Source organism: Rhinatrema bivittatum, chromosome 4, assembly GCF_901001135.1.
Source record: "Rhinatrema bivittatum chromosome 4, aRhiBiv1.1, whole genome shotgun sequence".
Classification (NCBI taxonomy): domain Eukaryota; kingdom Metazoa; phylum Chordata; class Amphibia; order Gymnophiona; family Rhinatrematidae; genus Rhinatrema; species Rhinatrema bivittatum.
In genome coordinates this window covers 225,213,533-225,236,710 of record NC_042618.1, presented here as the reverse complement: position 1 = coordinate 225,236,710, position 23,178 = coordinate 225,213,533, and the positions used below count along the sequence as shown (strand labels likewise).

The 23,178-nt window shown below is 47.8% G+C and overlaps 1 protein-coding gene across 2 annotated transcripts in view; it reads left to right on the top strand.

Annotated features, from left to right (window-relative positions):
* Positions 1-17,691, top strand: part of HIPK2 (homeodomain interacting protein kinase 2) — a 266,524-nt gene extending 248,833 nt beyond the window's left edge. For both annotated transcript variants that reach the window (XM_029599773.1, XM_029599772.1), the window contains exons 13-15: positions 1,919-2,163; positions 4,800-4,969; positions 17,046-17,691. In XM_029599773.1, the coding sequence (XP_029455633.1) occupies positions 1,919-2,163; positions 4,800-4,969; positions 17,046-17,513 (883 nt within the window). In that variant the 3' untranslated portion in view covers positions 17,514-17,691. The remainder of the gene's footprint in view (positions 1-1,918; positions 2,164-4,799; positions 4,970-17,045) is intronic.
* The last annotated feature ends 5,487 nt before the right edge of the window (positions 17,692-23,178 follow it).

The following is a 23,178-nucleotide window of genomic DNA, read 5'->3' as shown; positions in this document are numbered from 1 at the left end:
AACATTTTGTGTGCAAAGCTTTCCATGCGCACAAAATGTGCCTTTTGCTCCCCACCCTATAGAGGCAGAGCTCAAGCCTCTACTAACACAAAAGTGTCCTAGAACCAGTTACACACATGAAATGCTCGGTACTAAAGCAACATGGGGATGTGCGGGTCTGGCAGCTTACGCTTCTGGTGCTGCTGCCAGAGCAATGCTGGAAGGGCCTGGGATTTGCAGCATACTGGAAGCCCAGCGCTGGAAATGGGGACCACAAGGACTGTCACAGGTACTGGGTGGATGGGAGGGTTAGGATTGGGGTGAGGGAGAGGAGTGCAGATTTATTGGCAGGGGGAGGGCAGAGAGGGAGGCCATTGTGAAAGTTTACATTTTAAATTGCCTATTGCAGGACTGTGGTGAGACGGGCTTAATCAGCAGAGGACCTTTTTAATATTCATTGGGGTGGAGGAGGGGGCCTCAGAATTGGGCCAGAAGGCCAGCATACAACATTTGTTTCTTTTTTTCAAATAAAACAGTGCCACTTAACCGGATATCTGGTTAAGTGGCGGCTTATGCGGCCACACAAGACCAGACAATGTCAAACCTAACCAGCCATATTAAAAAAAAATGGCCAATTAGGTTTAAAGTTACTTAGCTAAAGTTAGCTGGATGACTTTAATCTGGGACATTCAGTGAGATGCTTATCCCGCTGAATATCGGGGGCAGATTGTCTAGGTAACTCTAGCCAGGTAACTTTTCCACTGACCACCTTGCTGACTATTGTTTCTGTTCGGGATAAGAGCAGGCTTTGCAGCATCACCTCCAAATAAATGAGAATTAAAACTTTCTTCCACCTTTGTACCTATTGCTGCATGTCACAGCATAGTTTTCTGCTGCAAATGAAAGTTAATGAAATACCTGTTGTTTCAAGCTCCCGCACCATTCAGCCTGCCTTCCGCTAATGGCGGCGTGGTTAGCAGGCTGTAACGTGGCCCTTATAGGCCACTCCAGAATACACCACCACCACCTCAATTGCAGCCAAAAGAGATTCTCCTTTAGCTTTAAAGCAGCAGTTCTAGCGAGATCCTTCAAACAATCCCAACTTACTTGTTTCCTGTTTTTCTTGTTTCCTAGTTATTCTCCTAGGTCTCTTTACATTTTGGTCGCCGTATGTTTTTATACTTCTTTTTTTTTTTTTGTAATTATGGCCACTCCCGATTCTTCCCAGGCAGGATGGTTTTCGAAGCGATGTCCGTGGGTAAAAAGCGTTTTAGCTGCGTGAATCGGCCATGTGAAAATTACCCCTCCCCCCCCCCCCCCCCCGCGCATCGTGGAGCAGCGCCCGTGCTTTTAGCTGCATTGAGTTGGAGATGTTCCCCTGGGGCCTTAATGTCTGGTGGGGGAAGAGAAGTAGGCGCAGGGACGGCATTTTCAGATCTCCGTGCGATAACTTTTTCGGCAGCTAGCCTACCCGCAAGAAAACTTACTGTGGGCGCGAGTGGCTTTGTGGCTGCCACAAGTTTCAGAGGCAAGAGTGTGGGCGTGGTTTTACCTTGAGAATCGGCACAGAGCGGGCAGGTAAAGAGCAGGGCCCTGTCTTTGTCTGAACCTCGCCCCCTTAGGCCTTTCTGTGATTGTTCCTGCTGTGTTTGAGGGGGGGGGATGCCGGCGAAGTGCTGCCCTATGGGTAGGTAGAGCAGCACCATGATTTTCCTTCGATTTGAAGCAATGGAGGCGGCTAGGTAAGAAAGAGTTAAAAAAAAAAAAAAAAGTTTGAACTCTAATTTCTGCTTATGAACTAAGCAGGGTGTAATTATCCAAGAGAAACTACCCCTTTATTAGCACCAGGGTCCACTTAGGGGGAAACACTTTTTTTTTTTTTTTTTTTTAGTAAAATAAAAGAAACCAACCCCATTTTATCATGCTGCTTCTTTTCCAGCTCTCAGTCCAAACAGAGGAAGAACGTCATCAGCTGTGTCACGGTTCACGACTCCCCCGACTCGGACTCCTCCAACACCAGTCCCTACGCAGTGCAGCACCGCAGGGGCCACCACGCGGGCAACGCCTACGAAAGCAAAGGCGCCCTGGAGGGCCACTGCAACGGGAACCCGCGGACCATCATTGTGCCGCCGCTGAAAACCCAAGCCAGCGAGGTGCCGGTGGAGTGCAACAGCCTGCTACCAGGTGCGTGATTGAAGGCTCCCCTCCAAATCTGGCTCGCTCGACGGCTGTAGCTCGGCCCCCGTACCCCACACTTGCACAGACAAAGGACTGAAACTTTAGCAGGGCTGTAAGGAATGTACTTCTGGACTCAGTAAGCACTGTCACGTAAAGGACAACCTGAGGTCATCCCGGTTTCCTGGAGCAGGGAGTTCTGCAGTTTCTCTAAGAAAGCCAGGACTAGAGCAAGGGCGTCTGTCCCAGTGACCCAACAGCCGGTTGGACTTTCAGGATGTTCACAATGAATATGCATGGGATAAATTTGCACAGACTAGATCTACAATTCAGGCAAATTTTATGCATATCCAATGTGAATTTTCTGAAAATATCCTCAGGACAGGTTTGGGACCTACTGAGTCAGATTGCACATATAAGCAGGGGAATTCAAACCAGGGCTGCCTCAGATTGGCTTTTATGAGTGGCAGCTTGCTGGCAACCCTGCACACAAGCACTGGTTTTTATCACAAATCTAACACTGACCCTATCACTGCTGTAAAGAGGGTTTTGCCAGTTGGCTCCATTTTATTTTTCCCTGATTGACTAATCCAGATTGTACCAGATTGTATTTGAGGATTTCTAATTCTGACTTAAGAAAATCAGAATATGACTATGTGCATAAAATCAGGGGGGGGGGGGAAATGGAGCCAAATGGCAGCCCTCCTACTCACATGTAGTCATCACCAGTTTCCTGTGGTCAGGCCAGTGTTGGGAAAACCTGGCTTAAATACATTGCAGCATGGACTGATTTCCCTAGGAAAAGCAGGATGGCCTGGCCTGGTGGTAAGTGCTGCATGCTGCCTTGTGGTTATGATCCCTGGCTCGGCTCAGGCTTCTGCTCTCCAGGCCAGTGGGACTGAGAATGCTGTGGTGGCTGCAATTACAGCCCTTGGGGGGGAGGCGGAATCATAGTCATTGCACAATAGTGACCCCTAGTGGCGAGATTCAGGGCCCATGCGTGCAGGGTTCCGAAGTAAACTATGGTAGGTGGCGCCCGGCTGAGGACAGTCACAACAAGGACTGGACTAAAAGTAAGTGGGAAGTGGATATAAAATAGGGGAAACCCCCTCCCTGCCGACCGGTGATTGTGACAGAGAAAGCTGGATCTCAGTCCCGGTTGCGAAGCCCAAAGGAGCAGGAGGAAACTGCCAGGGCCCAAATGAAATGAAAAGTAGAATTGCCAAGCCAGAATAGCAAGGAAAAACCAGGACAAGCTTAACTTGTCTTGTATGGATGCTGGCTCCATATTTTCAGGATATGTTGATCCCAGTCCTGGTTTTACCTTACTACCTGTATGGATTTCTAAGCCTGCATTTCTTAAAAAAAAAAATCAATAGGGAAATCAGAATTGCAGGCCCTTGCATGCAGTGTGGTAAAATGAAGACTGACTCAAACTATCCTAAGAAAGTGGAGCCAGTTGGCAACCCCGAGATCCTTATTGAGTAATCCGGAGAGCAGGATCCGGAATGTCAGTGGAACAAACCTGGATGAGTGGTCTGCTAAAGATAGCTGGGTAAAGGCTTCCGGATAATTTTAGGACAGGTATTTTTTCAACTAGAATCACCTGGCTGACTTTGTTTGGGTAGCGCTGAATATCAGAACCCTCCTCCCCCTCCCAGCGTTGCCTCTTCGAGGCTGGATACATTTTGTGTGGGTAGCGAGTTGCCTGAGTAAAATTTATCCTGGGAGCAGCCTATGGAAATGTGCTGGGGGGACGGGGAGGGGGTGGGGTGAGGTGAGGGGGATGTCTGAGTTCACGGCTTCCTGAATAAAAAAGCAGTCTTATCTTTTTCCGCTCCTGCGCCGTAGCTGCCCCCCCGAAAGAGGAGAACCTTGTCCAGGGAAGACAGTCCAGTTTGCTAAGCTGCGAGGCACCGAGCATCTGTTCTGGGGAGGAATGAGGCCAGGCAGTCTGCCATGCTTTGCCACGTGAGCCATATCTGCAACCTGAGCTCACCCCCTGTTGCAATATTAATAAGGAGGCTGATTAGTCAAAGAAAGCTGAGCACCCCTGACCTAGGCAGTTCAGTTTTAGGCCGCTAAGTTTTGGCTTGAAAATTCACCTAAAACGGAAGCTCATAAGTTTAGCCCTGCTAAGTATTCGTCTACATTTGGGCACCTGGGTTAGGTGCTTAGGGCTCAGTCTCGGTGTTCAGTGCCCAACTTGCTTCCCCGACCTGATCCCGCCCTGGATCCATTCACTTTTTTAGCACCTAAATTTAGGGACCCAGCCATAATCACTTTTCCAAAGGTGTCAAGTTAGAGACATAAACCCTTTGAAAACTGACCCTAGATCCTAGGGATCAGAGGGTTTGAAGGTCTTAGAGAAGGAAATTACTCTGATATTGATTCCTGAGTAGCAGCAGTTAAGGTGAATGAAAAGATGAGTAGATCTTCAAAAGTAAAAATGGGTGGGGATAGGGGAGAAGTGTTTGGGGTTTTTTGGGGTTTTTTAAAGTAATTTTCCAGTGGATAATTGTCTAGATTTAAGTCAGCTGTCATTCCTGCCTCCACTTTGAAAGGCAGAGCTACGTGGCAGGCTCCTGGAGGTGGCTGAGAGTGAGCGTGTGCATGTTTCAGCCCTCTTCCCTTTCCTTCCTCAGACACCAGCAGCCATCACTCCTCGTTGTACAAGGCCAAGTCCTCTTCCTCCAGCATGGGGACCGCCGTTGGCAGCCACTGTTCAGGCAGTTCGTTTGCAGCGGTCTCGTACAGGCAGCAGCGGCCGGGGGTACATTCCTTCCAGCAACAGCAGCCGCTCAATCTCAGCCAGGTAAGAACAGATTTAGGCAGCAAGTAGCGTCGCTGGTGCATTAATGTAATAGCTCTGTACAGCAGGGCAAAGGGAAACTTGGCTGTGGCGAAATGGTGCTTCAGCTTTGGTAAATCACTTGAGCTTGTGTTCCATGATTTACAGTGCCTTAAAACATGAAGCTGAATTATTTCCTAGTAAATCACTGCGGTTTAAGTCTTATTTTACCCAGTGCCTGATTGAAGTGCTAAAAGATGTATCTCCCACCCCTCTCTAACTCTGTGCTCCCTGCCTTGCTCTTCCTTCTCCTGCTTGCCTTACTCTAAATAGCAATGGGATCGACAATCGGGGACCAGTCGTTTCTTCCATTTCCCTGCTTCTCCCCCTATCCCGACTAGAACATCCTTTCCCCAAGTCTAATCTGCTTCTCAGTGCAGCTTCCCTATCCTGGTCCCTGTTCCTTGCCCTGCCTCCACTCAGCCCCCATGCACCAGTCTGGGCAGGCCAGTCCTGTGGCGCAGAAGTGAGGAGGGAGGAAGTGATCTCATTGTTTACGCATTATTTCCCTCCCTTGCGCCCCATTTATACACTCTCTCCTGGGCCTTCCACATGGCAGTGAAGAGCACTTGTCACCTGAACCATCGAGCTAGTCTCGCAGCTGGAAAGCTAATGGAACTGATATGTCGAGTAAAGCAAAGCAAGTGCAAGTTCTCTGTGAGACTAAATCACATATGCAAATGAAAGCAGCCAGTGCTGGGCTAGTGTTAGCAGGTAGGGCAAGAGTTCAGTTTAGTTTATTTAGATTTATAGTCCGCCATCAAGGCGGAGTACAGCATCAGAAGAAAAAAATCTTAAGAACAGAAGATTTGTCATACTGGGTCAGACCGAGGGTACATCAAGCCCGATATCCTGTTTCCAACAGTGGCCAATCCAGGTCACAAGTACCTGGCAGGATCCCAAGGGGTAGATATCCAAGCTGCTTATCCTAAGAATAAGCAGCAGATTTCTGCAACTCTATCTTACTAATGGTTAATGGACTTTTCCTCCAGGAACTTGTCCAAACCTTTTATAAACGCAGCTATACTAATAGTTCTCCTAGGACAAGCAGGATGGTAGCCCTCACACATGGATGACATCATCGGATGGAGCCCGGCATGGAAAACTTATGTCAGAGTTTCTAGAACTTTGACTAAGTACACTGAGCATGCCCAGCATGCTCTATACCACACATCCAATGTGGGATCCCTCTTCAGTCTCTTTTCCGTGGAGCTTTCGCATGGTGGTTTCTCTAAGCTTGTGCCCTTTTTTCTTAAATTGCCTTGGAAAATTTTTTGCACTGATTTTTTTTTTTCGGTCTTTTTCATGTCTTTTCTCCACATGGGTCCCTCTCCGGTTCCCCTTTAGCTTCCGGCCAGGTTTTTCGGCAGTTCGGTAAATTTTGTTTTGCCTCTGTTTTCCCAATGGTGGCAGGGCCTCGGTGCCCGCCAGCATCGGTGGCCTGCCGTCACCGTTCTCATCCTTTCTTTTCACTTTGACTTGGCCGCATCAGGTTTACGTCTATGCCCTCAGTGCCCAAGGACTATGTCCATCATGGACCCACATGATGTGTGTGTCCTCTGCCTGGGGGCATCGCATGACGTCCACTCATGTGACCAAATGGCCCCCAAGGGACGCCGCGCTCGCCTAGACAACATGGAAAAGCTCTTCAGGGTGAGAAAGTCCGAGCCACCAAAATTGGCATCAGTGGCATTGAAGCCGAAGGTCCTTGGAGCCGCACCGATGGACACCAAGCCATCGACATCAGCGGGGCCTGTTGGCTCCATCAATGCCACCGGTGGATAGGAGCATCGGAGACCGGCCTCTGTCAGTCTCTTATAGGTCGAGGACATCGGGTTCAACGACATCGACCTTGGCACCGGGGAAAGACCAGGCTGAGCACAGAGGGAAGCCAAGGAAACATTGGTACCGGCCACTTTTGATGCATGGTGCCGGGCTCAGGAAGGCACTGGCTCCTGCCGTGATACCCCCGAAGTGACCCTTCGGGGGTATCACAGCATCAGGTATCAGGGATCCGAGGAAGATCTGGACACCCCTCCTGCTTTCCAGTCCGTTTTGGCATCGAGGAGGAGTTGGAGCAGAGAGTCCAACTGGCAGTTGATTGGGCCCTGCGGGGCATTGAAGCCAGTGGCACCAATGGTATCTATGCCCACGCCTTCCTTGCCGGAACTGCTGCTGGAATGGCTCAGCGTCATCAGTGTGTTACTGACCCAGCTGGCATCGTTTCCAGGGAGGCCATCGATGCCCAGCAGGGCACTGATGCTTCCCCCAACTGTTACGGTGCTCTTTGCTGGTTCCAAGGAGGAGGAAGCTCCATCGAAGCCGGCATTGGCACCATGGCCTGCAGCCCCTTGTCTAACTTTGCTGGGGCCAACACAGGTGTCACCGGTGCCTAGGCCTCTGGATGAAGGTAAAGCACCCAGGGCCCCATCTCCTGTAGATTACAGTGAGGATGAGACCTTGTATGACCTCTTGGAGGACGTCATTGCAGAATCCTCCTCAGAGGGTCTCCCCTCAGAGCTATCTCCTCCAGAGGAACGAAAGAGGTCTCTGCCTGAGGATCTAACCTTCACAGGTTTTGTAAGGGCTATGGCGGAAGCCATCCCTTTTCAGTTAATGATGGATGGAGAATGTCAGACACAAGATGCTGGAAATCCTACAGTTCATGGAGGATCCTAAGGAGATTGTGGCAGTCTCGGAACATGAGATCTTTATGGAGTTGCTGCTGAGGATTTGGGAGCACCCCTTCTCAGTTCCTCCTATAAACAGGAAGGTGGGTGGAGTTTACCTCATCCAACAGGCTATCGGATTCGAAAAGCATCAGCTGGCACACCTATTGGTAGTGGTCGAATCCACTCTCAAGAGGGCTAAGCACTCTTGGACCTATGCCTCAGCGCCCGGGGGGAAGTTCACAGCGCGATGAACACTCTTGGAAGGAAGGTGTTTCAGGGGTCAATGCTTATCGCCCGCATCGCCTTCTACCAGCTCTAAATGAACCAGTACACTCACAACCTCTGGAAACAGGTGCAGGAGATGGCCGAGCGGCTGCCTGAGCAGCAGAGGCAAGACACCTTCTTGTCTTTGGTCTGTCAGGGCCTGGAATGTGGAAAACACAAGGTGCGCTCCACCTACAATGTTTTCAAAATGGCAGCGAAAGACTCTGCAGCGGGAATCAGTGCCCGCAGAATGGTATAGCTGTGGGCCTCGGGAGCTCTGATCGGAAGTAAGGAAAGACTCACCGACCTGCCGTGCACAGGAGAGAATTTCTTCGAAGATAAGGTGAGGGACAAGGTGGCCTAGTTATGGAATCACCATGAGATCCTCCAGCATCTCTCCACTGGCACTTCAGACCCACCCTCCTCAGCTAGGAGATCTGTGAGTCAGAGGAGGTCTTTCTTCCACCAGAGGAAGTACTTCCCTCCAGCTCCTCGCTCCCGTTCACAGAATGTAAGCTCCTGAGGCTGTCCCAGGCATCAGCGAGCTCCCAAGCCCCAGCTGGTATCTCAGCCAAATCTCAGGATGGAGGTTTTGACTGGATGGTAGGGAGCATAAACCAGTCACCTATTCCCAAGACGTTGAGGTTCTTTGAGAATCGGTGGCCCAGTATAACCTTGAACCAGTGGATTGTGTCCATCGTCCTCCAAGAATATCGATTAAACATATTGGGTGTCCAGCCAAATTCTCCTCCATGCCCATTTTGGGGGCCAATAGTACATCAGGAGGTACTGTTATGGGAGCTCTCGGCCCCCTTAATGGCCAGAATGGTCGAACCTGACCCAAGAGGGCAGGGATTCTACTCCTGGTATTTCCTGATTCTAAAGAGAACAGGGGAACTCCATCCCATCCTAGACCTGAGGGCCTTGAACAAATTTCTAAAAAAAGAAAAGTTCAACATGGTTTCCCTGGGCACGCTGATTTTCCTTCTGCAAAAAGGAGACTGGCTATGCTCCTTCGATTTAAAAGACATATATACACACACATCAAGATCTTTCCTAGTCACAGGAAGTATCTCAGATTTGTGGTGGGGAAATAGCACTTCCAGTTCAGAGTGTTGCCATTCAGGCTAGCATCAGTCCTATGTGTCTTTATAAAGTGTCTGGTCATGGTGGGGGTGAACCTCCGCAGGCTGGGAGTACATGTTTTCGCTTACTTGGACGATTGGCTTGTCAAGAGCACCTCTCAGGCAGGGGCAAGTTGATCCTTGCGCTTAACCATCCGGTGCTGGAGTCACTAGGATTCGTCATCAGCTACCCAAAGTCCCATCTCAGACCATCACCTCCATTGGAATTCATAGGAGCCCTGCTAGACACAGCCCAGGCAAAAGCCTTACTGCCGCGCTCCAGGGCGGCCACCTTGGCATCCATAGCGGCAGTGATTCAACAGAACAGCAGGTGTCAGCTATTGGGCCACATGACCGCAGCCATCCATGTCACTCCCTTGGCATGTTTACACATGCGCAAATCCCAATGGACCTTAAGGTTGCAGTGGTGCCAGGACACCCAGGATTTTCAGGCTCACATCCACATCACTCCGTCTTTCTGGGACTCCTTGTCCTGGTGGCAAGTTCTCTTGAATTTGGAGTAGGGAATATCTTTGCAAACTCCCCCCTACCCAAATTGTCCTTACCACAGATGCGTCCACCCTGGGGTGGGGTGCCCATGTAGAGGGGCTCTGCACCCCCAGGGCCTATGGTCCTCCCAGGAAGCACAGTGTTAAAACATCTTCCTGGAGCTCCAGGCGATCAGGTACACTCTATTGGCTTTCAGGGATCGGCTGTCCAACAAAATTGTCCTGATCCAAACAGAAGCTAAGTAGTGATGTGGTATGTCAACAAGCAGAGAGGCATAAGGTCGTACTTCCTGTGTCAGGAAGCAATCCAGATCTGGTCCTGGGCTCTGTCCCATGGGATGGGGCTCAGGGCCATGTACCTGGCCGGAATGGAAAACATGGTAGCGGACAGGCTGAGTTGAGCCTTCAGACCCCATGAGTGGTCTCTGGACCAGGGGAGCCCAGACTTGGGACTGTTCGCGTCTCCCTGCAACAGGAAAGTGTCTCGGTTCTGCTCCCTGTACAGGTCAGACAGCAAACCAGCCTCATACACTCTTGCCCGTCATTGGAACAAGGATCTTCTGTATGCTTATCCTCCAATTCCCTTAGTGGCAAAGACTCTGTTGAAGCTCATGAGGACAAGTGGACTATGATCCTCATAGTCCCTTATTGGCCGAGACAGATCTGGTTTCCACTCCTATGGGAGTTGTCCATCCAGAGACCAATTAGTCTGGGGACTTCCCCAGATCTCATCAAGCAAGATTAAGGCAGGTTGTGGCATCCCAACCTCCAGGCCTTGTCGCTCACAGCCTGGATGTTGAGAGGTTAATCCTGCAACCACTTGATCTCTTGGAGGATGTGTCTTGGGTCCTGGTGGCTTCTAGAAAGCCTTCTACTAGAAAGTCCTATGGAGGAAGTTTTCCGTGTGGTGAGCAGAAGGTGAGCAGAAGGCCCTAGATCTGTTCCCCTGTCCCACACAAAAACTGCTTGATTACCTTCTACACCTATCGGAAACTAGCTTAAAAAAAACTCCGTTAGAGTTCCTCTCAGTGCAATTGATGCATTTCAGCAAGGTGTAGATGGGTACACCCATCTCTGAACAGCCTATAGTTGTAGGATTCATATGGGGCTTGGTTCAATTGAAACCTTTCCTAAGGCCTCCCGTTTGTCTTGGGCTCTTAACTTAGTGTTAGCTCAGCTGATGAAATCTCCTTTTGAGCCGCTGCACACACGTGACCTGAAGTACCTGACCTGGAAAGTCATATTTTTGGTGGTGATCACCTCAGTGCACAGGGTGAGCGAGCTCCAGGCCTTAGTGGCTTATCCACCTTACACTAAGTTTTATCATGACAGGGTGGTCTTGCGTACGCACCCTAAGTTCCTGCCTAAGGTGGTGACAGACTTCCATCTTAACCAGTCCATCATCCTGCCAATATTCTTTCCCAGGTCCCATTCGCACCGAGATGAATGAGCACTGCACAATTTGGACTGCAAGCGAGCCTTATCCTTCTGTCTAGAGTGGACAGAAGCCCATAGACAGTCCACCCAACTTTGTATTCCTTTTGATAGGAATAGGTTGGCTAGCAAATTGCATCTCCTTCTGTTATGCCCAGGTAGGTCTGCATCTTGGAGGTCATATCAAGGCTCATTCTGTCAGAGCCATGGCAATGTCGGTGGCCCACTTGTAAGCAGTATCCTTGGAGGAGATCTGCAAGGCTGCGATGTGAAGTTCTCGCCACACATTCACATCACACTATTGTCTGAATAGGGTTGGCCGACATGATAGTAGGTTTGGCCGGTCTATCCTTCGGAACCTGTTTGAGGTGTAGAACCAAACTCTCCCCCCCACCAGGGCACATTGTTTGGTTTCAGGCTATCTCCCACTCAATGAGGACTACCATCCTGATTGTCCTCGGAGAAAGCAGAGTTGCTTTCCTGTAACAGGTGTTCTCTGAGGACATCAGGATGTTAATCCTTATAAAACCTGCCCGCCCCCTCGCAGAGTTGGGTCTCTCCTATTTTTTTTTTAATTATAATTCTATGTTACAAGACTGGAGAACTGCAAGAACACATGGTTTAGGGCATGCTGGGCATGCATCGGGGCTCCATCTGATGATGTCACCCATGTATGAGGACTTCTGTCCTCGAAGAAGACTTGTTACAGGTAAGCAACTCTGCTTTCTTAAACATTCTGGCATACACACACACACACACTGACTCAGATACACACACACTCTCACATGCTTCTACTGCTGCTCATGTGCTCACTTACAGGCAGACACAGAAAGAAACGCAGGAGAGCGGGTGCTCGCCCGCTCTCCCGGCGCACGCACAGGCACAGTGTCCTGTGCGTGCGATCCAGTAAATAAAAATATGCTAATTAGGGGCCGTGGTAAAAGGAGGCGCTAGGGACACTAGCGCGTCCCTAGCGCCTCCTATTTGACAAGAGCGGCGGCTGTCAGAGGGTTTGACAGCCGACGCTCAATCTTGCCGGCATCAGTTCTCTGACCTGCTGACAGCCACGGGTTCGGAAACCGGACGCCAGCTAAATTGAGTGTCCGTTTTCAAGCCGCGGGCTGATTTTAAATTTTAAAAATTTTTTATTTTTAATTATTTTTTACTTTTGGGACCTCCGACTTAATATCGCCATGATATTAAGTCGGAGGGTGTACAGAAAAGCAGTTTTTACTGCTTTTCTGTGCACTTTCCCAGTGCCTGCAGAAATTAACGCCTACCTTTGGGTAGGCGCTAATTTCTGAAAGTAAAATGTGCGGCTTGGCTGCACATTTTACTTACTGTACTGCGCGGGAATGACTAATAGGGCCATCAACATGCATTTGCATGTTGAGGGCGCTATTAGTTTCGAGGGGGTTGGACGCGCGTTTTCGATGCGCTATTACCCCTTACTGAATAAGTGGTAAAGCTAGCGCGTCAAACGTGTGTCCAGCCGCAGGTTAACAGTGCACTCCGCCGGAGCGCACTGTACTGTATCAGCCTGTTAGCAAGTATCCCCTCCTCTGGACTGGCTAACTAAGGGCACTACTGCATCAACATGTAACGTTCCTGCTCTTGTTCCATCCCTTACCCATCCTGCAGCAGCCATCTTTACACTTCCTCCTCCCTCTTCAGGCACTCACAGTCTCCATTCGCTCTGTCCATAGTCAGTTGGTCAGCCATTGGTCTTCTCTGAGATCAATCCAGCCAGCTCACACAAAGGCCTGACAAGCAGGCCAGAGATTGACTCTGAGCAGCAGCAGCACAGCAGCAAAAAAAAAAAAAATTACCAATGATAAAAAATAGCCCTTGCCTTGTCGTCTCTTCTTCTGCTGCTGTCAGCATGTCATAAGGTGATAATAAAGTTGCAGCTCCTGACTTTTTTTTTTTTTGTGCTGGCTTTGATTTGTTCTTCTTCCAACAGAGAGAGCTTGTCTATGATGTCATCAAAGTCTCCATGATGGGGGATAGAGAAGGGAGAGGCTAAACCAGCAGAGCCTGTTCTGAGGGGTGTAGAGGCAGCACCAGCAAGTACAGCACTCTAGCCAGAGGAGGTCTCACTCTCTTTTACTGTCCTGCAGCACTCTAGCCAGAGGAGGTCTCACTCTCTTTTACTGTTCTGCAGCACTCTAGCCAGAGGAGGTCTCACTCTCTTTTACTGTCCTGCAGCACTCTAACCAGAGAGGAGGTCTCACTCTCTTTTACTGTCCTGCAGCACTCTAACCAGAGAGGAGGTCTCACTCTCTTTTACTGTCCTGCAGCACTCTAGCCAGAGGAGGTCTCACTCTCTTTTACTGTCCTGCAGCACACTAGCCAGAGGAGGTCTCACTCTCTTTTACTGTCCTGCAGCACTCTAGCCAGAGAGGAGGTCCCACTCTCTTTTACTGTCCTGCAGCACTCTAGCCAGAGGAGGTCTCACTCTCTTTTACTGTCCTGCAGCACTCTATCCAGAGGAGGTCTCACTCTCTTTTACTGTCCTGCAGCACTCTAGCCAGAGAGGAGGTCCCACTCTCTTTTACTGTCCTGCAGCACTCTAGCCAGAGGAGGTCTCACTCTCTTTTACTGTCCTGCAGCACTCTAGCCAGAGGAGGTCTCACTCTCTTTTACTGTCCTGCAGCACTCTAGCCAGAGGAGGTCTCACTCTCTTTTACTGTCCTGCAGCACTCTAGCCAGAGGAGGTCTCACTCTCTTTTACTGTCCTGCAGCACTCTAGCCAGAGGAGGTCTCACTCTCTTTTACTGTCCTGCAGCACTCTAGCCAGAGAGGAGGTCCCACTCTCTTTTACTGTCCTGCAGCACTCTAGCCAGAGGAGGTCTCACTCTCTTTTACTGTCCTGCAGCACTCTAGCCAGAGAGGAGGTCTCACTCTCTTTGACCATCCTGCAGCACTCTAGCCAGAGGAGGTCTCACTCTCTTTTACTGTCCTGCAGCACTCTAGCCAGAGAGGAGGTCTCACTCTCTTTGACCATCCTGCAGCACTCTAGCCAGAGGAGGTCTCACTCTCTTTTACTGTCCTGCAGCACTCTAGCCAGAGGAGGTCCCACTCTCTTTTACTGTCCTGCAGCACTCTAGCCAGAGGAGTTATTCTCTTGCACTTTTCAGCTTCCAGATATGCTCAGAAAGTAGGGAGCCCAATGGAAATTTAGGAGAAGGGAGCAGTTCTTGCAGGTGATGGCCCGGATTTTGGGGAGAACATGACCCTTGTGTCCCCCCTCCCTTTCTGATGCCTATGCCTTGCGGCACCATGTTTATAAGTTCCCTATGTGGCACCATGTCAAAGGCCTTGCTAAAATCCAAATACACTCCATCTAGTGGTCTCCTCGGATCCAAATCTGTGGTCACCCAGTCAAGGAAATTGATTAGATTTGTCTGAAAAAAAAACCTTACCTTTGGGAAAACCATGTTGACTCAGATCCTGTAACCACTAGGTTCCAGAAACTGCAATTCCATTAATTTCTTCACCAGCAAGCTCAGAAAAAGCATCCTATAGTTCCCAGACTCCTTTGTGAAGAAGAACCACATCCGCCTGTCTTCTGTCCTTTGGAACTGCTCCTGACTCTCAAGATCAGACAGTGGAACTGCCAAAATGTCCCTAAATTCCCTTAATATTCTCAGATGCATTTTACCCGGCCCCATTGCTTTCTCTTCTTTTACTTTTGTTAGCTCCTCACAGTCTTCTGTAAGTTGATGGAGGCCCTACTTCACTTCCGTTCCTGTTTGTGGCAGTTTTCTGTGGTCCTACACCAAGCTTTTCTTCAGTGAACACTGAACAGAAATATTTGTTAAGCAGTTCCACTTTCTCCTTAACATATTCCCCCTTCACGTTTTGCACCGCTTCTTGCTCTCTTCTTTTGCTGTATTAAGCTGGTTTTTCTTTTCCATTTGTCCCTTCCATTTTCTTCCCAGCCTCTCTTATCTTTTTCACATAGTGTCGCCTGTCTACTTCTTTCTGCGCTGTCTAGTAGTTTGAACTCTTGACTTCCTTCCCTTCCCTTTTCATCTACTCCATTAGAAAACCAAGCCAACCTCTTTTTTTTTTTTTATTCTTACCTTTATTTACCTTTCTAGCAAAGAAAAGGTTTTTAGTTCTGCACCCTGCTCTTCTACTTCCCCTAGCTCATGCCATCCAGGTGATGCTTACATGAGGAACATCGCCATAAAAAAAAAAAATAGTTGGTTTTCCTGAAGGCCAGGACTCTTGCCTTTTGAATGAGTACCGGTGACATCTAGCTTAAGGACAATACAGAGCCTGACCTTTTCTGCCATGCCTGCCGATAGCCATTGAGCCACTATTTTTATTTTTTATTTGTAGAGGGCCCCCACCTGTTTGGAGGAAATTTTTTTGTGTGTGTGCAGTTGGCGTCCTCAGCATATTTTAGCTGTAGCACTAGCCAGATTACAGAATATATTCAAAAGATTTAGGCACCTAGATCTGGAATTTAAAAGCATTTCCAAGGCTCAGTGCCAGAATTTAGGTACCTTAATTCACAAGACTCTCAACTTTGCGTTGCCTCATGGCCAGGGATGGGGGCAAGTAGGGGGGGGGGGTTGAGGAAATTAGGCATTTAGTGCTAATTTTGGTGCTAGGTGCCTAACTTGGGTAGCCAAATCTAGGTGCTGCCAGAGCAACAGTAAATTTGGCCTCCTGTCTTCTCCCCTTCCACCTGTAACGAAAAAAGAATGTGCTAGGGGATCCCCCCCATCCAAAAACTCACCTGCCTTCTGCATTAAAAATAGTTGTGGCGGGGCTCGGAGGTGGTGGTGGGGGAGGAAGAATAGGAGGATCTCCCCCCCCCCCCATCTCCCTATTCACATCCCTAGTTAAAATAAATGTATGCCAAGAAGGATCCGCCTGCTCCTTTCCCTGCACCCAGCCTGTCTCTGGTGCTTTCAAAATGTAAGCCCCCCCCCCCCCCCCTCATCTGCATCATCACAACCTCTTGACCCTCTCCCCGGTACCCCTTGGCTCCCTCCCCCTCCCTCCCGTATTCAGGCTGACTTTCCGGCTCCGCTGATCTCCTCCCCCCCCCCCTCAGGTGCATTATCCACGTACAGGGTGGGTGATTATCAGACACCGTGTCTACCTGGCTAAACTGCTTTTAAAAATTCTTTTCTTAAGCGTTCGAGGGAGCAACACTCGGGTGTAAACTAAGTATGTGGAGGACTCCGAATACACATTCAGATGGAAGTGTAAAATTTAACATTGGTTAGACTATGAAGCTTCTGCTTAAAACCCAATGGTTTGGAGTCAGACTCGTTTGGAAACAGTGGTTGCGAAACGAACATATCTCCTAATTTTTTGGGTTGAATGTTTATTTATTTATAAGCTTTTTTTTTCTATACCGATGAACGTTGGGAACATCTCATCGGTTCACATAAAACATAACGGTAGCTGAGCGAGCTTTACAGATGACAAAGAACAGTTTACATAAAATTGATATTTGAAGAGGTGCACGGCTGCATCCCTTTTCCTCCATGACCTAGTCAGCAGCCCACACCCACATTGCTGCCGAATGAGCCACTTTCTGGAGGGAGTCCTTTTGGTCCTTCCTGGTTTTATGAACTTCCATGGAAAGGCTCCCCTGGTTCTTGCAGCCCCCACGTCTTCCCTTTTTCTGGGAGATCAGCTGCACAGGTAGCAGATGGGCCTGAGGAGGGTTGTCAGAAAGCCAGGACTGGCCTGAGGTCACCCTTTGGAAACCGGGGACCCTTCGCATCTCCGCTCTCACTGCCCTTCTTCAAGAAATAGAAATAGGTCTTTCCTTGGCCACGGAATAAAGGGGGAAGTCCTTTCTGAATAAGGCACACAATTCAGTCTTAACGACATTGCTAAGCAGAACTTGCCATTTCGGTCAAATTCCGTGCAGGCGTTTCTGTGGCATTGCGGATGCCTTCACTTTGATCCCAGGCTCTGAATAGCACATTTAGTGTTTAATGTACCTTCTTTCTATCATAACCTTTTGCTCTTTTTTTGCATGTCTTGTGTGTGTTTTGTACAGGCTCCCCAGCACATCACGGCAGAACGCACAACAAACCACCGGCGGCAGCAGGCCTACATCACTCCAACAATCGCTCAGGCACCCTATTCCTTCCCTCACAGTAGCCCTGGCCATGGTACAGTGCATCCACACTTGGCCGCAGCCGCTGCAGCCCACCTTCCCAGCCAGCCTCACCTCTACACATACACAGCCCCCGCTGCTCTAGGCTCCACAGGCACCGTCGCTCACCTGGTGGCCTCCCAAGGATCCGCTCGCCACGCCGTGCAACATGCTGCTTACCCTGCCAGCATTGTCCACCAGGTGCCTGTGAGCATGGGGCCACGGGTTCTTCCGTCACCCACCATCCACCCGAGCCAGTACCAGGCACAGTTTGCTCACCAGACCTACATCAGAGCATCTCCAGTTTCTGCAGTCTACACTGGATACCCGCTTAGCCCCACCAAGGTCAACCAATATCCTTACATCTAAACACTGGAAGGACAGAGAAGAAGGAGGCACGCAGGACCTAAGAGGAGAAGCTAAGTTTCGTACTGAAGAATTTGCAATGCAAACCAGAAGGGACATGGGAAATCTGAAAGACGAGAAAAGTGGGAGTTGGGGGAAGGCAATTTTGTGCTTTATTCGATAAAACTGAAACACAAAAATGGATGCTATTTTACATTCTTCTTTCAATTAGAAGGCCCAGGAGCAGGTCCTGTTTGGATAATTTCACCAATAGACTTCTGTATTGAAGATTTGTTTGAATCTTAACAGCAGTTTGCTGTTGGGGGGGCTATGACAGGCTTTTATCAAGGAGTATAACACTTAGGGATTTATCCAGAATATCAAAGGGTTTTCACCCTGTTTGTACTGTAACCTGAAATCATTATTTGTCTTTTTTTTTTTTTTTTTGGAGGGGCATGGGGGGATGGTGTGGGGTGGAAGTCGAAGGGCAGGAGTGGGAGAGGAGGACAAGGAGAGGGGGCGACATGACTGCTTTACAGATCAGGAAAACTCCAGTCCAAGCACTGATTGATCCAGAGAAATGAAAATCCATGCACTGTTTGTGACATGGTGGGTTCAGTTGCCTGTTTACTTTTCATTTTTTGAGGTGTGCACCCTGGATAAACCCCTTCAACACACTAGTCCTGAAATGTCTTTTAAGTATTGTATGTTAAACTCTGGGCGTAACTTTCCTTCAGCATTTTTAATTTTAATCCCTTAACCCTTTTGTGTAGGAGTGGGGTTGTCTAGCTGTCGTCCCCCCCTGCTAGAATGTAGCAGCTATTCGCCTACGACTAAACATAAAACACCTTTTATAAATTCCTGCTGAATCCTCTCTGATACCAATAGATACTTTTTTTCCTCAATGTTGATTGCACAAAAGGAAAAAAAAACCAGTGATATTACATAGGCATGTATCAAAAATGTGATTGTTCAGGTACGCATGTACTGTATGTGTGTGTGTGTGTGTGTGATATGTGTGTGCGTTGACGTTGCCTTTTCTGTGGTGTTCCTCCTCAGCACAGCCATGCAACCGTCACAATCTTTAGTTTTACATCTTCCTGTAGTGCCTTACAGAACTACGGATGCCGTTCAAGGGTTTGACCTCCTTGTACCTCTACAGCTGAGGCTGATGGGTGCAGTCGGAAAGCACCTCGGTTTAGATTCTTGTTGTTCTCATAAGTTGACTGTGTTTGAGGTGGTTGGAGCAAGACATGGAAGGGGGAGACTTGGGCTTCGGGTATCTAGATGTGTGCTGGAAGGAGGTTCTTGTTTGTGATTGTGGTAGAGAAATGTGAGACTCGACTGGATCTGGATCTTCCAGTTGGCTGCCTTTTTTTTTTTCCAATATTGCTGAAGGGAATCATGCTCATTTAATAGCAACAGGGTACGGTCCATGAAAGAATCTGGAAGGCCAGATCTAATCTCCATGGAAAATCCAACCTGATGGTGAAAGGTGAGGAGACCGATAAGCCTTCTTAGCCCATCTGTTTCACAGTGGCATGACCATTTCATTCTCTCTCCTTTGATATTTCTCTTGATGCTTTTCTTCTCTTCCTTTATTAGGCCATCTCTCCCTTTCTTCTCTTTCTCTCCTCTTTTTCATATTCTCACGCTTTTTGGAAAAATCCCTTTATATTTCATCAGTAACTTCGTGATCACAGGCATTGCTGTAGTAGTTGCAAAAGGGGAAAGGGAGGTGTAAATAGCATGAGGTATGTTTCTACTGAAATTTTTTTTTTGTACTTTTTAAGTTCTGAATGTCTCTTTTGTCATGGTCCTGTTGTCGCTTCCAGCAGTGAATGTGAAAGCTGTAGCAGTGCAAGGGGGGGGGGGGGGGGAGAGCATGGGACCTTTTGAAAGAAACCACAAAAATGTCACCTCCCTTGACTATCTGTTGAAGGCGCCCAGGCTGGTGCTGGTGTTGGCAAGTGCTGTTCCATAGAAGCTGCGAGAGATAGTGTAGATTGCTGTGATCTGAAGCAGGCAGGGACCTGGACAGTTGGAAGTAAAGAGGAGGAAAACAGGAGAAAAAGGTCAGTACTGGTTGCAGGATGAGCGGAAATGCTGTCAAGCAAGTTGAGCTACAGTGCTGCAGTGGCCTAAGAGACAGTTGCTACTGTGTACAGTAGGCAGGGAAGAATCCATGTTGTCTTGGCAGTAACATTCATGCTTTGACGTTCCAGGTTCTTCCCTAGTTTCCTTGTATTTTTTGTAGTAGTTCCAATTCAGAATTAGTTTGTGGTACTTAACAAATTTGTCTCCTTATAATGGGAGGAGCAGCAAGGAAAAGAAGGAACCCGTTTTACCAACAGGGAAAATGGTAGGCCAGGAATTCACTCCTCTCTCGTGACCAGATGCAGTGAGATGGCACCCTTTTTTTTTTTTTTTTTTTAATTTTTAGTTACTTCATTTTCTCTTCCTAGTTCCAGCAAGGTCAAAGGGAAACCTGGCCAGAAAACTGAATTTTGATAAGGGTGATAATTCCTAGCGTCTGGCACACAAACAGGATTCATTTTAGCCCAGTGGAATTCATGTCTGGTGGACAGGCAGCTTGCAGGCATTGACTTTTGTCAGAGAGAAATAATCTCCCAAGTCCTTTCTGACAGCAAGAATTGAAATCAGTGTTAAGGCTAACGACGTGTGAGACGTCTTCACAAGGTAAAGCAAACAGAAGGTAACCAAGTAATAAAATATACCAAGACATTTTTTTGTTAAACAATGCAATAAAGGTGTGGTTTAAAATTTACCTCAAGCAAGTAGTTGCCAGTTATAGGATACAAAACAGCACTTTAACTTTATCAGTGGACCCTGGTTATAACAGATGCATACCGTAGGAACAGATGGGTCCATTATAAACGGGTTATTACAGCAGAAACATTCATACAGCAACTTCCTGGTATGGGATGGCTTGGTGCCCAAATTACATAAAAGCAAGGAGGAAAGGAGCTACGTTATTATTGTTGTTATTAACCAGTTACAGTTGAGTAAATTGAGGCACAAGTTGTTCGTTCAGTTCCTCTGGGGTCACATAGAATCTGTGGAAGAGGGCAGGGGATTTAAACTTGTGTCTCTGGCCTTCTTTCTTGTATCCCAGTTTCCCTGACTGTAGAGTAATCAGGTTTGAGAAGGTTTGATGTGACTGTGTAAACCTGCTGGCATGGATAATGAAAACCCTGAGGGACTGAACCCTGCAGAAGGAGAAAGTATAAAGGGCCAGAGACAAAGAGTGGGTAGTGTAAAAGCAGCGGGGCCTAGAACCTTTTTAGGAAAAATTCTGCAGCCAGGGGGCATAATCCTCTTCTTCAGCTAAAAATGGACAGTGCCACTCGTTTACCCATTCTGGGGTCCATGGTGATTTGACCAGAGTTGTGACAAACTGCTCTTATACTTTTAATAAGGGGAAGCGTGAAGGACAAACAGAACAGGAATAAAGTAGGGTAGGTATCAAGGTCACTTGAAATCTCCCGTTTTATTATCAGAGCTACAGGTTTGATTCCCAGCCAGGACAAGTTAGGTAATGGGGACTGGCCCAGGTGATGGTCTGAATTGACGATAGCACATAACAAACTGTTACAACAAATGGGAACATTTCTTGAGTGCTGTTGATCGGCCCTTGGCTGTTATTCCTTCTTAATAACTGGGGACTTGGTCATCTTTGCGTATTAGAGGTGTTCTGATCACCTACATACTTGACTGTGAATAAAAAGAATATTGTTCTTTGCTCCACAAGTGTTGTGTTTTCAAACAGTCGTCTTCTCGTGTAGTCAGTCAGATGCACAATGTGTACTGGATCTCCATAGATTACCCAGCAACAGTGGCATGTCCTTAAAAGGACCTAAATCCATCAGTGGATTTGCACAGCTCCGGTTTATAGCTGATAGCCAGGCTAGTATGGCCCCTATTTTGTTTCTCTAGAAACAGTGTTTAACAAACCTCTCCTGGAGGCACACCTATCCAGTCAGGATTGTCACAGTGAATAGGCATGAGAGAGATTTGCATACACTGAGTCTTAATCTCATGCATATTCATTAGGGATATCCTGAAAACCTGACTGGGTAGGTGTACCTCCAGGAGAGGGTTGGGAAACACTGCCTAGAAATGTTAAATGGTAAAAGCATGACCCAGTAAGCCAGGGGTGGCAAACTCTGGTCCTCGAGAGCCACAAACAGACCAGGTTTTCAGGATATCCACAGTGAAAATAAGTGAGAGAGATTTGCATGCACTATCTCCATTGTATACAAATCTATCTCATGCTTATTCATTATGGATATCTTTAAAAACCTGGCCTATTTGTGGCTCTCGAGGATCGGAGTTAGCCATCCCTGCAACAAACAGCTTGCAGTACTCAAGCTAATGATTATCCCAGGCTTCACAAAATCTGGCCTATTGACCCCACAAACAATTGCGTTTTCAGGATGTCCACACTAAATATACATGAGTTAAATGTGCATATGCTGGATCTCAGGATATCCTGAAAACCTACTAGCTGAGGGATCACTGGACAGGTTTGCCAAACTTTGGATGATTTCTGGCTCTTGTTCACATCTGTCTTCTTTATAAGCTGTAGTGTTGTTGTACATTTTGGTGGTTGTAAATTTTTTTTGTTATTAGAAATTTGAGCAATACACTACAGTATGTCAGTCTGCAAGGAAGAAACTGCTGTATTTTATAGGGATGTTTCTTTACAATTTGGTCTTTAGATAGAATGGAGGCAAGTTCAGTTGGACGGCTACAGGGTTAATGACTCTGAGGTACAGTGTGGCACATCTGTACTGCAATTGGAAGATTATTTTGCCCTCTTGTGCGAGGGAGCTTCAGTAGGTTCATCTAGACAGTGTGCTAGCAGTTTGAAGTGGATCTGTGTTTTAATCCCATGATGGGACAGAGATTTCTGATGGGTGGGGAGAGCAATTATACTAAACAGCATCCTCCACCCACTAATCTGCAACCAAAATTACTTCTGGTCAGCGAAAATTCTGAGCCCAGTAAATGGCCAAATTTTTGGATCTGGATTTTTTTTATTTTTTTTTATTGTGGTGCAGACAGGATATACGAATCAGATCAGTGGACATTCTCACTGTGTTATGCGGAGCTTTGATCCTGTGCAGTTTTCTGTTCACGCTTCCCAGTTTTGCAGATTAGAACTCGGTGTGATTACCGATGAGAGGTGGGACAGTAAACACAGAGAGAGCTGCGTCTGAGGCTGCGACTTGGATCTTCTATAAAGAAAACACCACACACAATGCAATGAATTGAGTAGGCAAAGTTTACACGAGCTGGAAAGTGAATGTTGCACTTGCATGTGATTGAAAATCCATAACAGGAGTCCCACTGGGAGGAGCCATGTTGTCTAGGGAATGACAAATTCGGGAGGACACCCCATTGCATGGAACATGCATATCCATCCTTTCTGCAATGTCGTGCAATTTCTCTCCCACCAAGGTAGCACAGGTTTTGCTTAAAGATTTAAAAGTCAAGTCTTTTACTTTTGGATGGGATAATCACTAGTGCTCATCACGGAAACCTCTAAATAGGCTTCCCACCACAGATAAATGAAGATATTATTTTACCTAATTCGAAGGCCTAACTGAAATGGTAAATATGTGTTATCAGGCTGGGGGGGGAGGGTCGAAAGGATTTTGCTCAG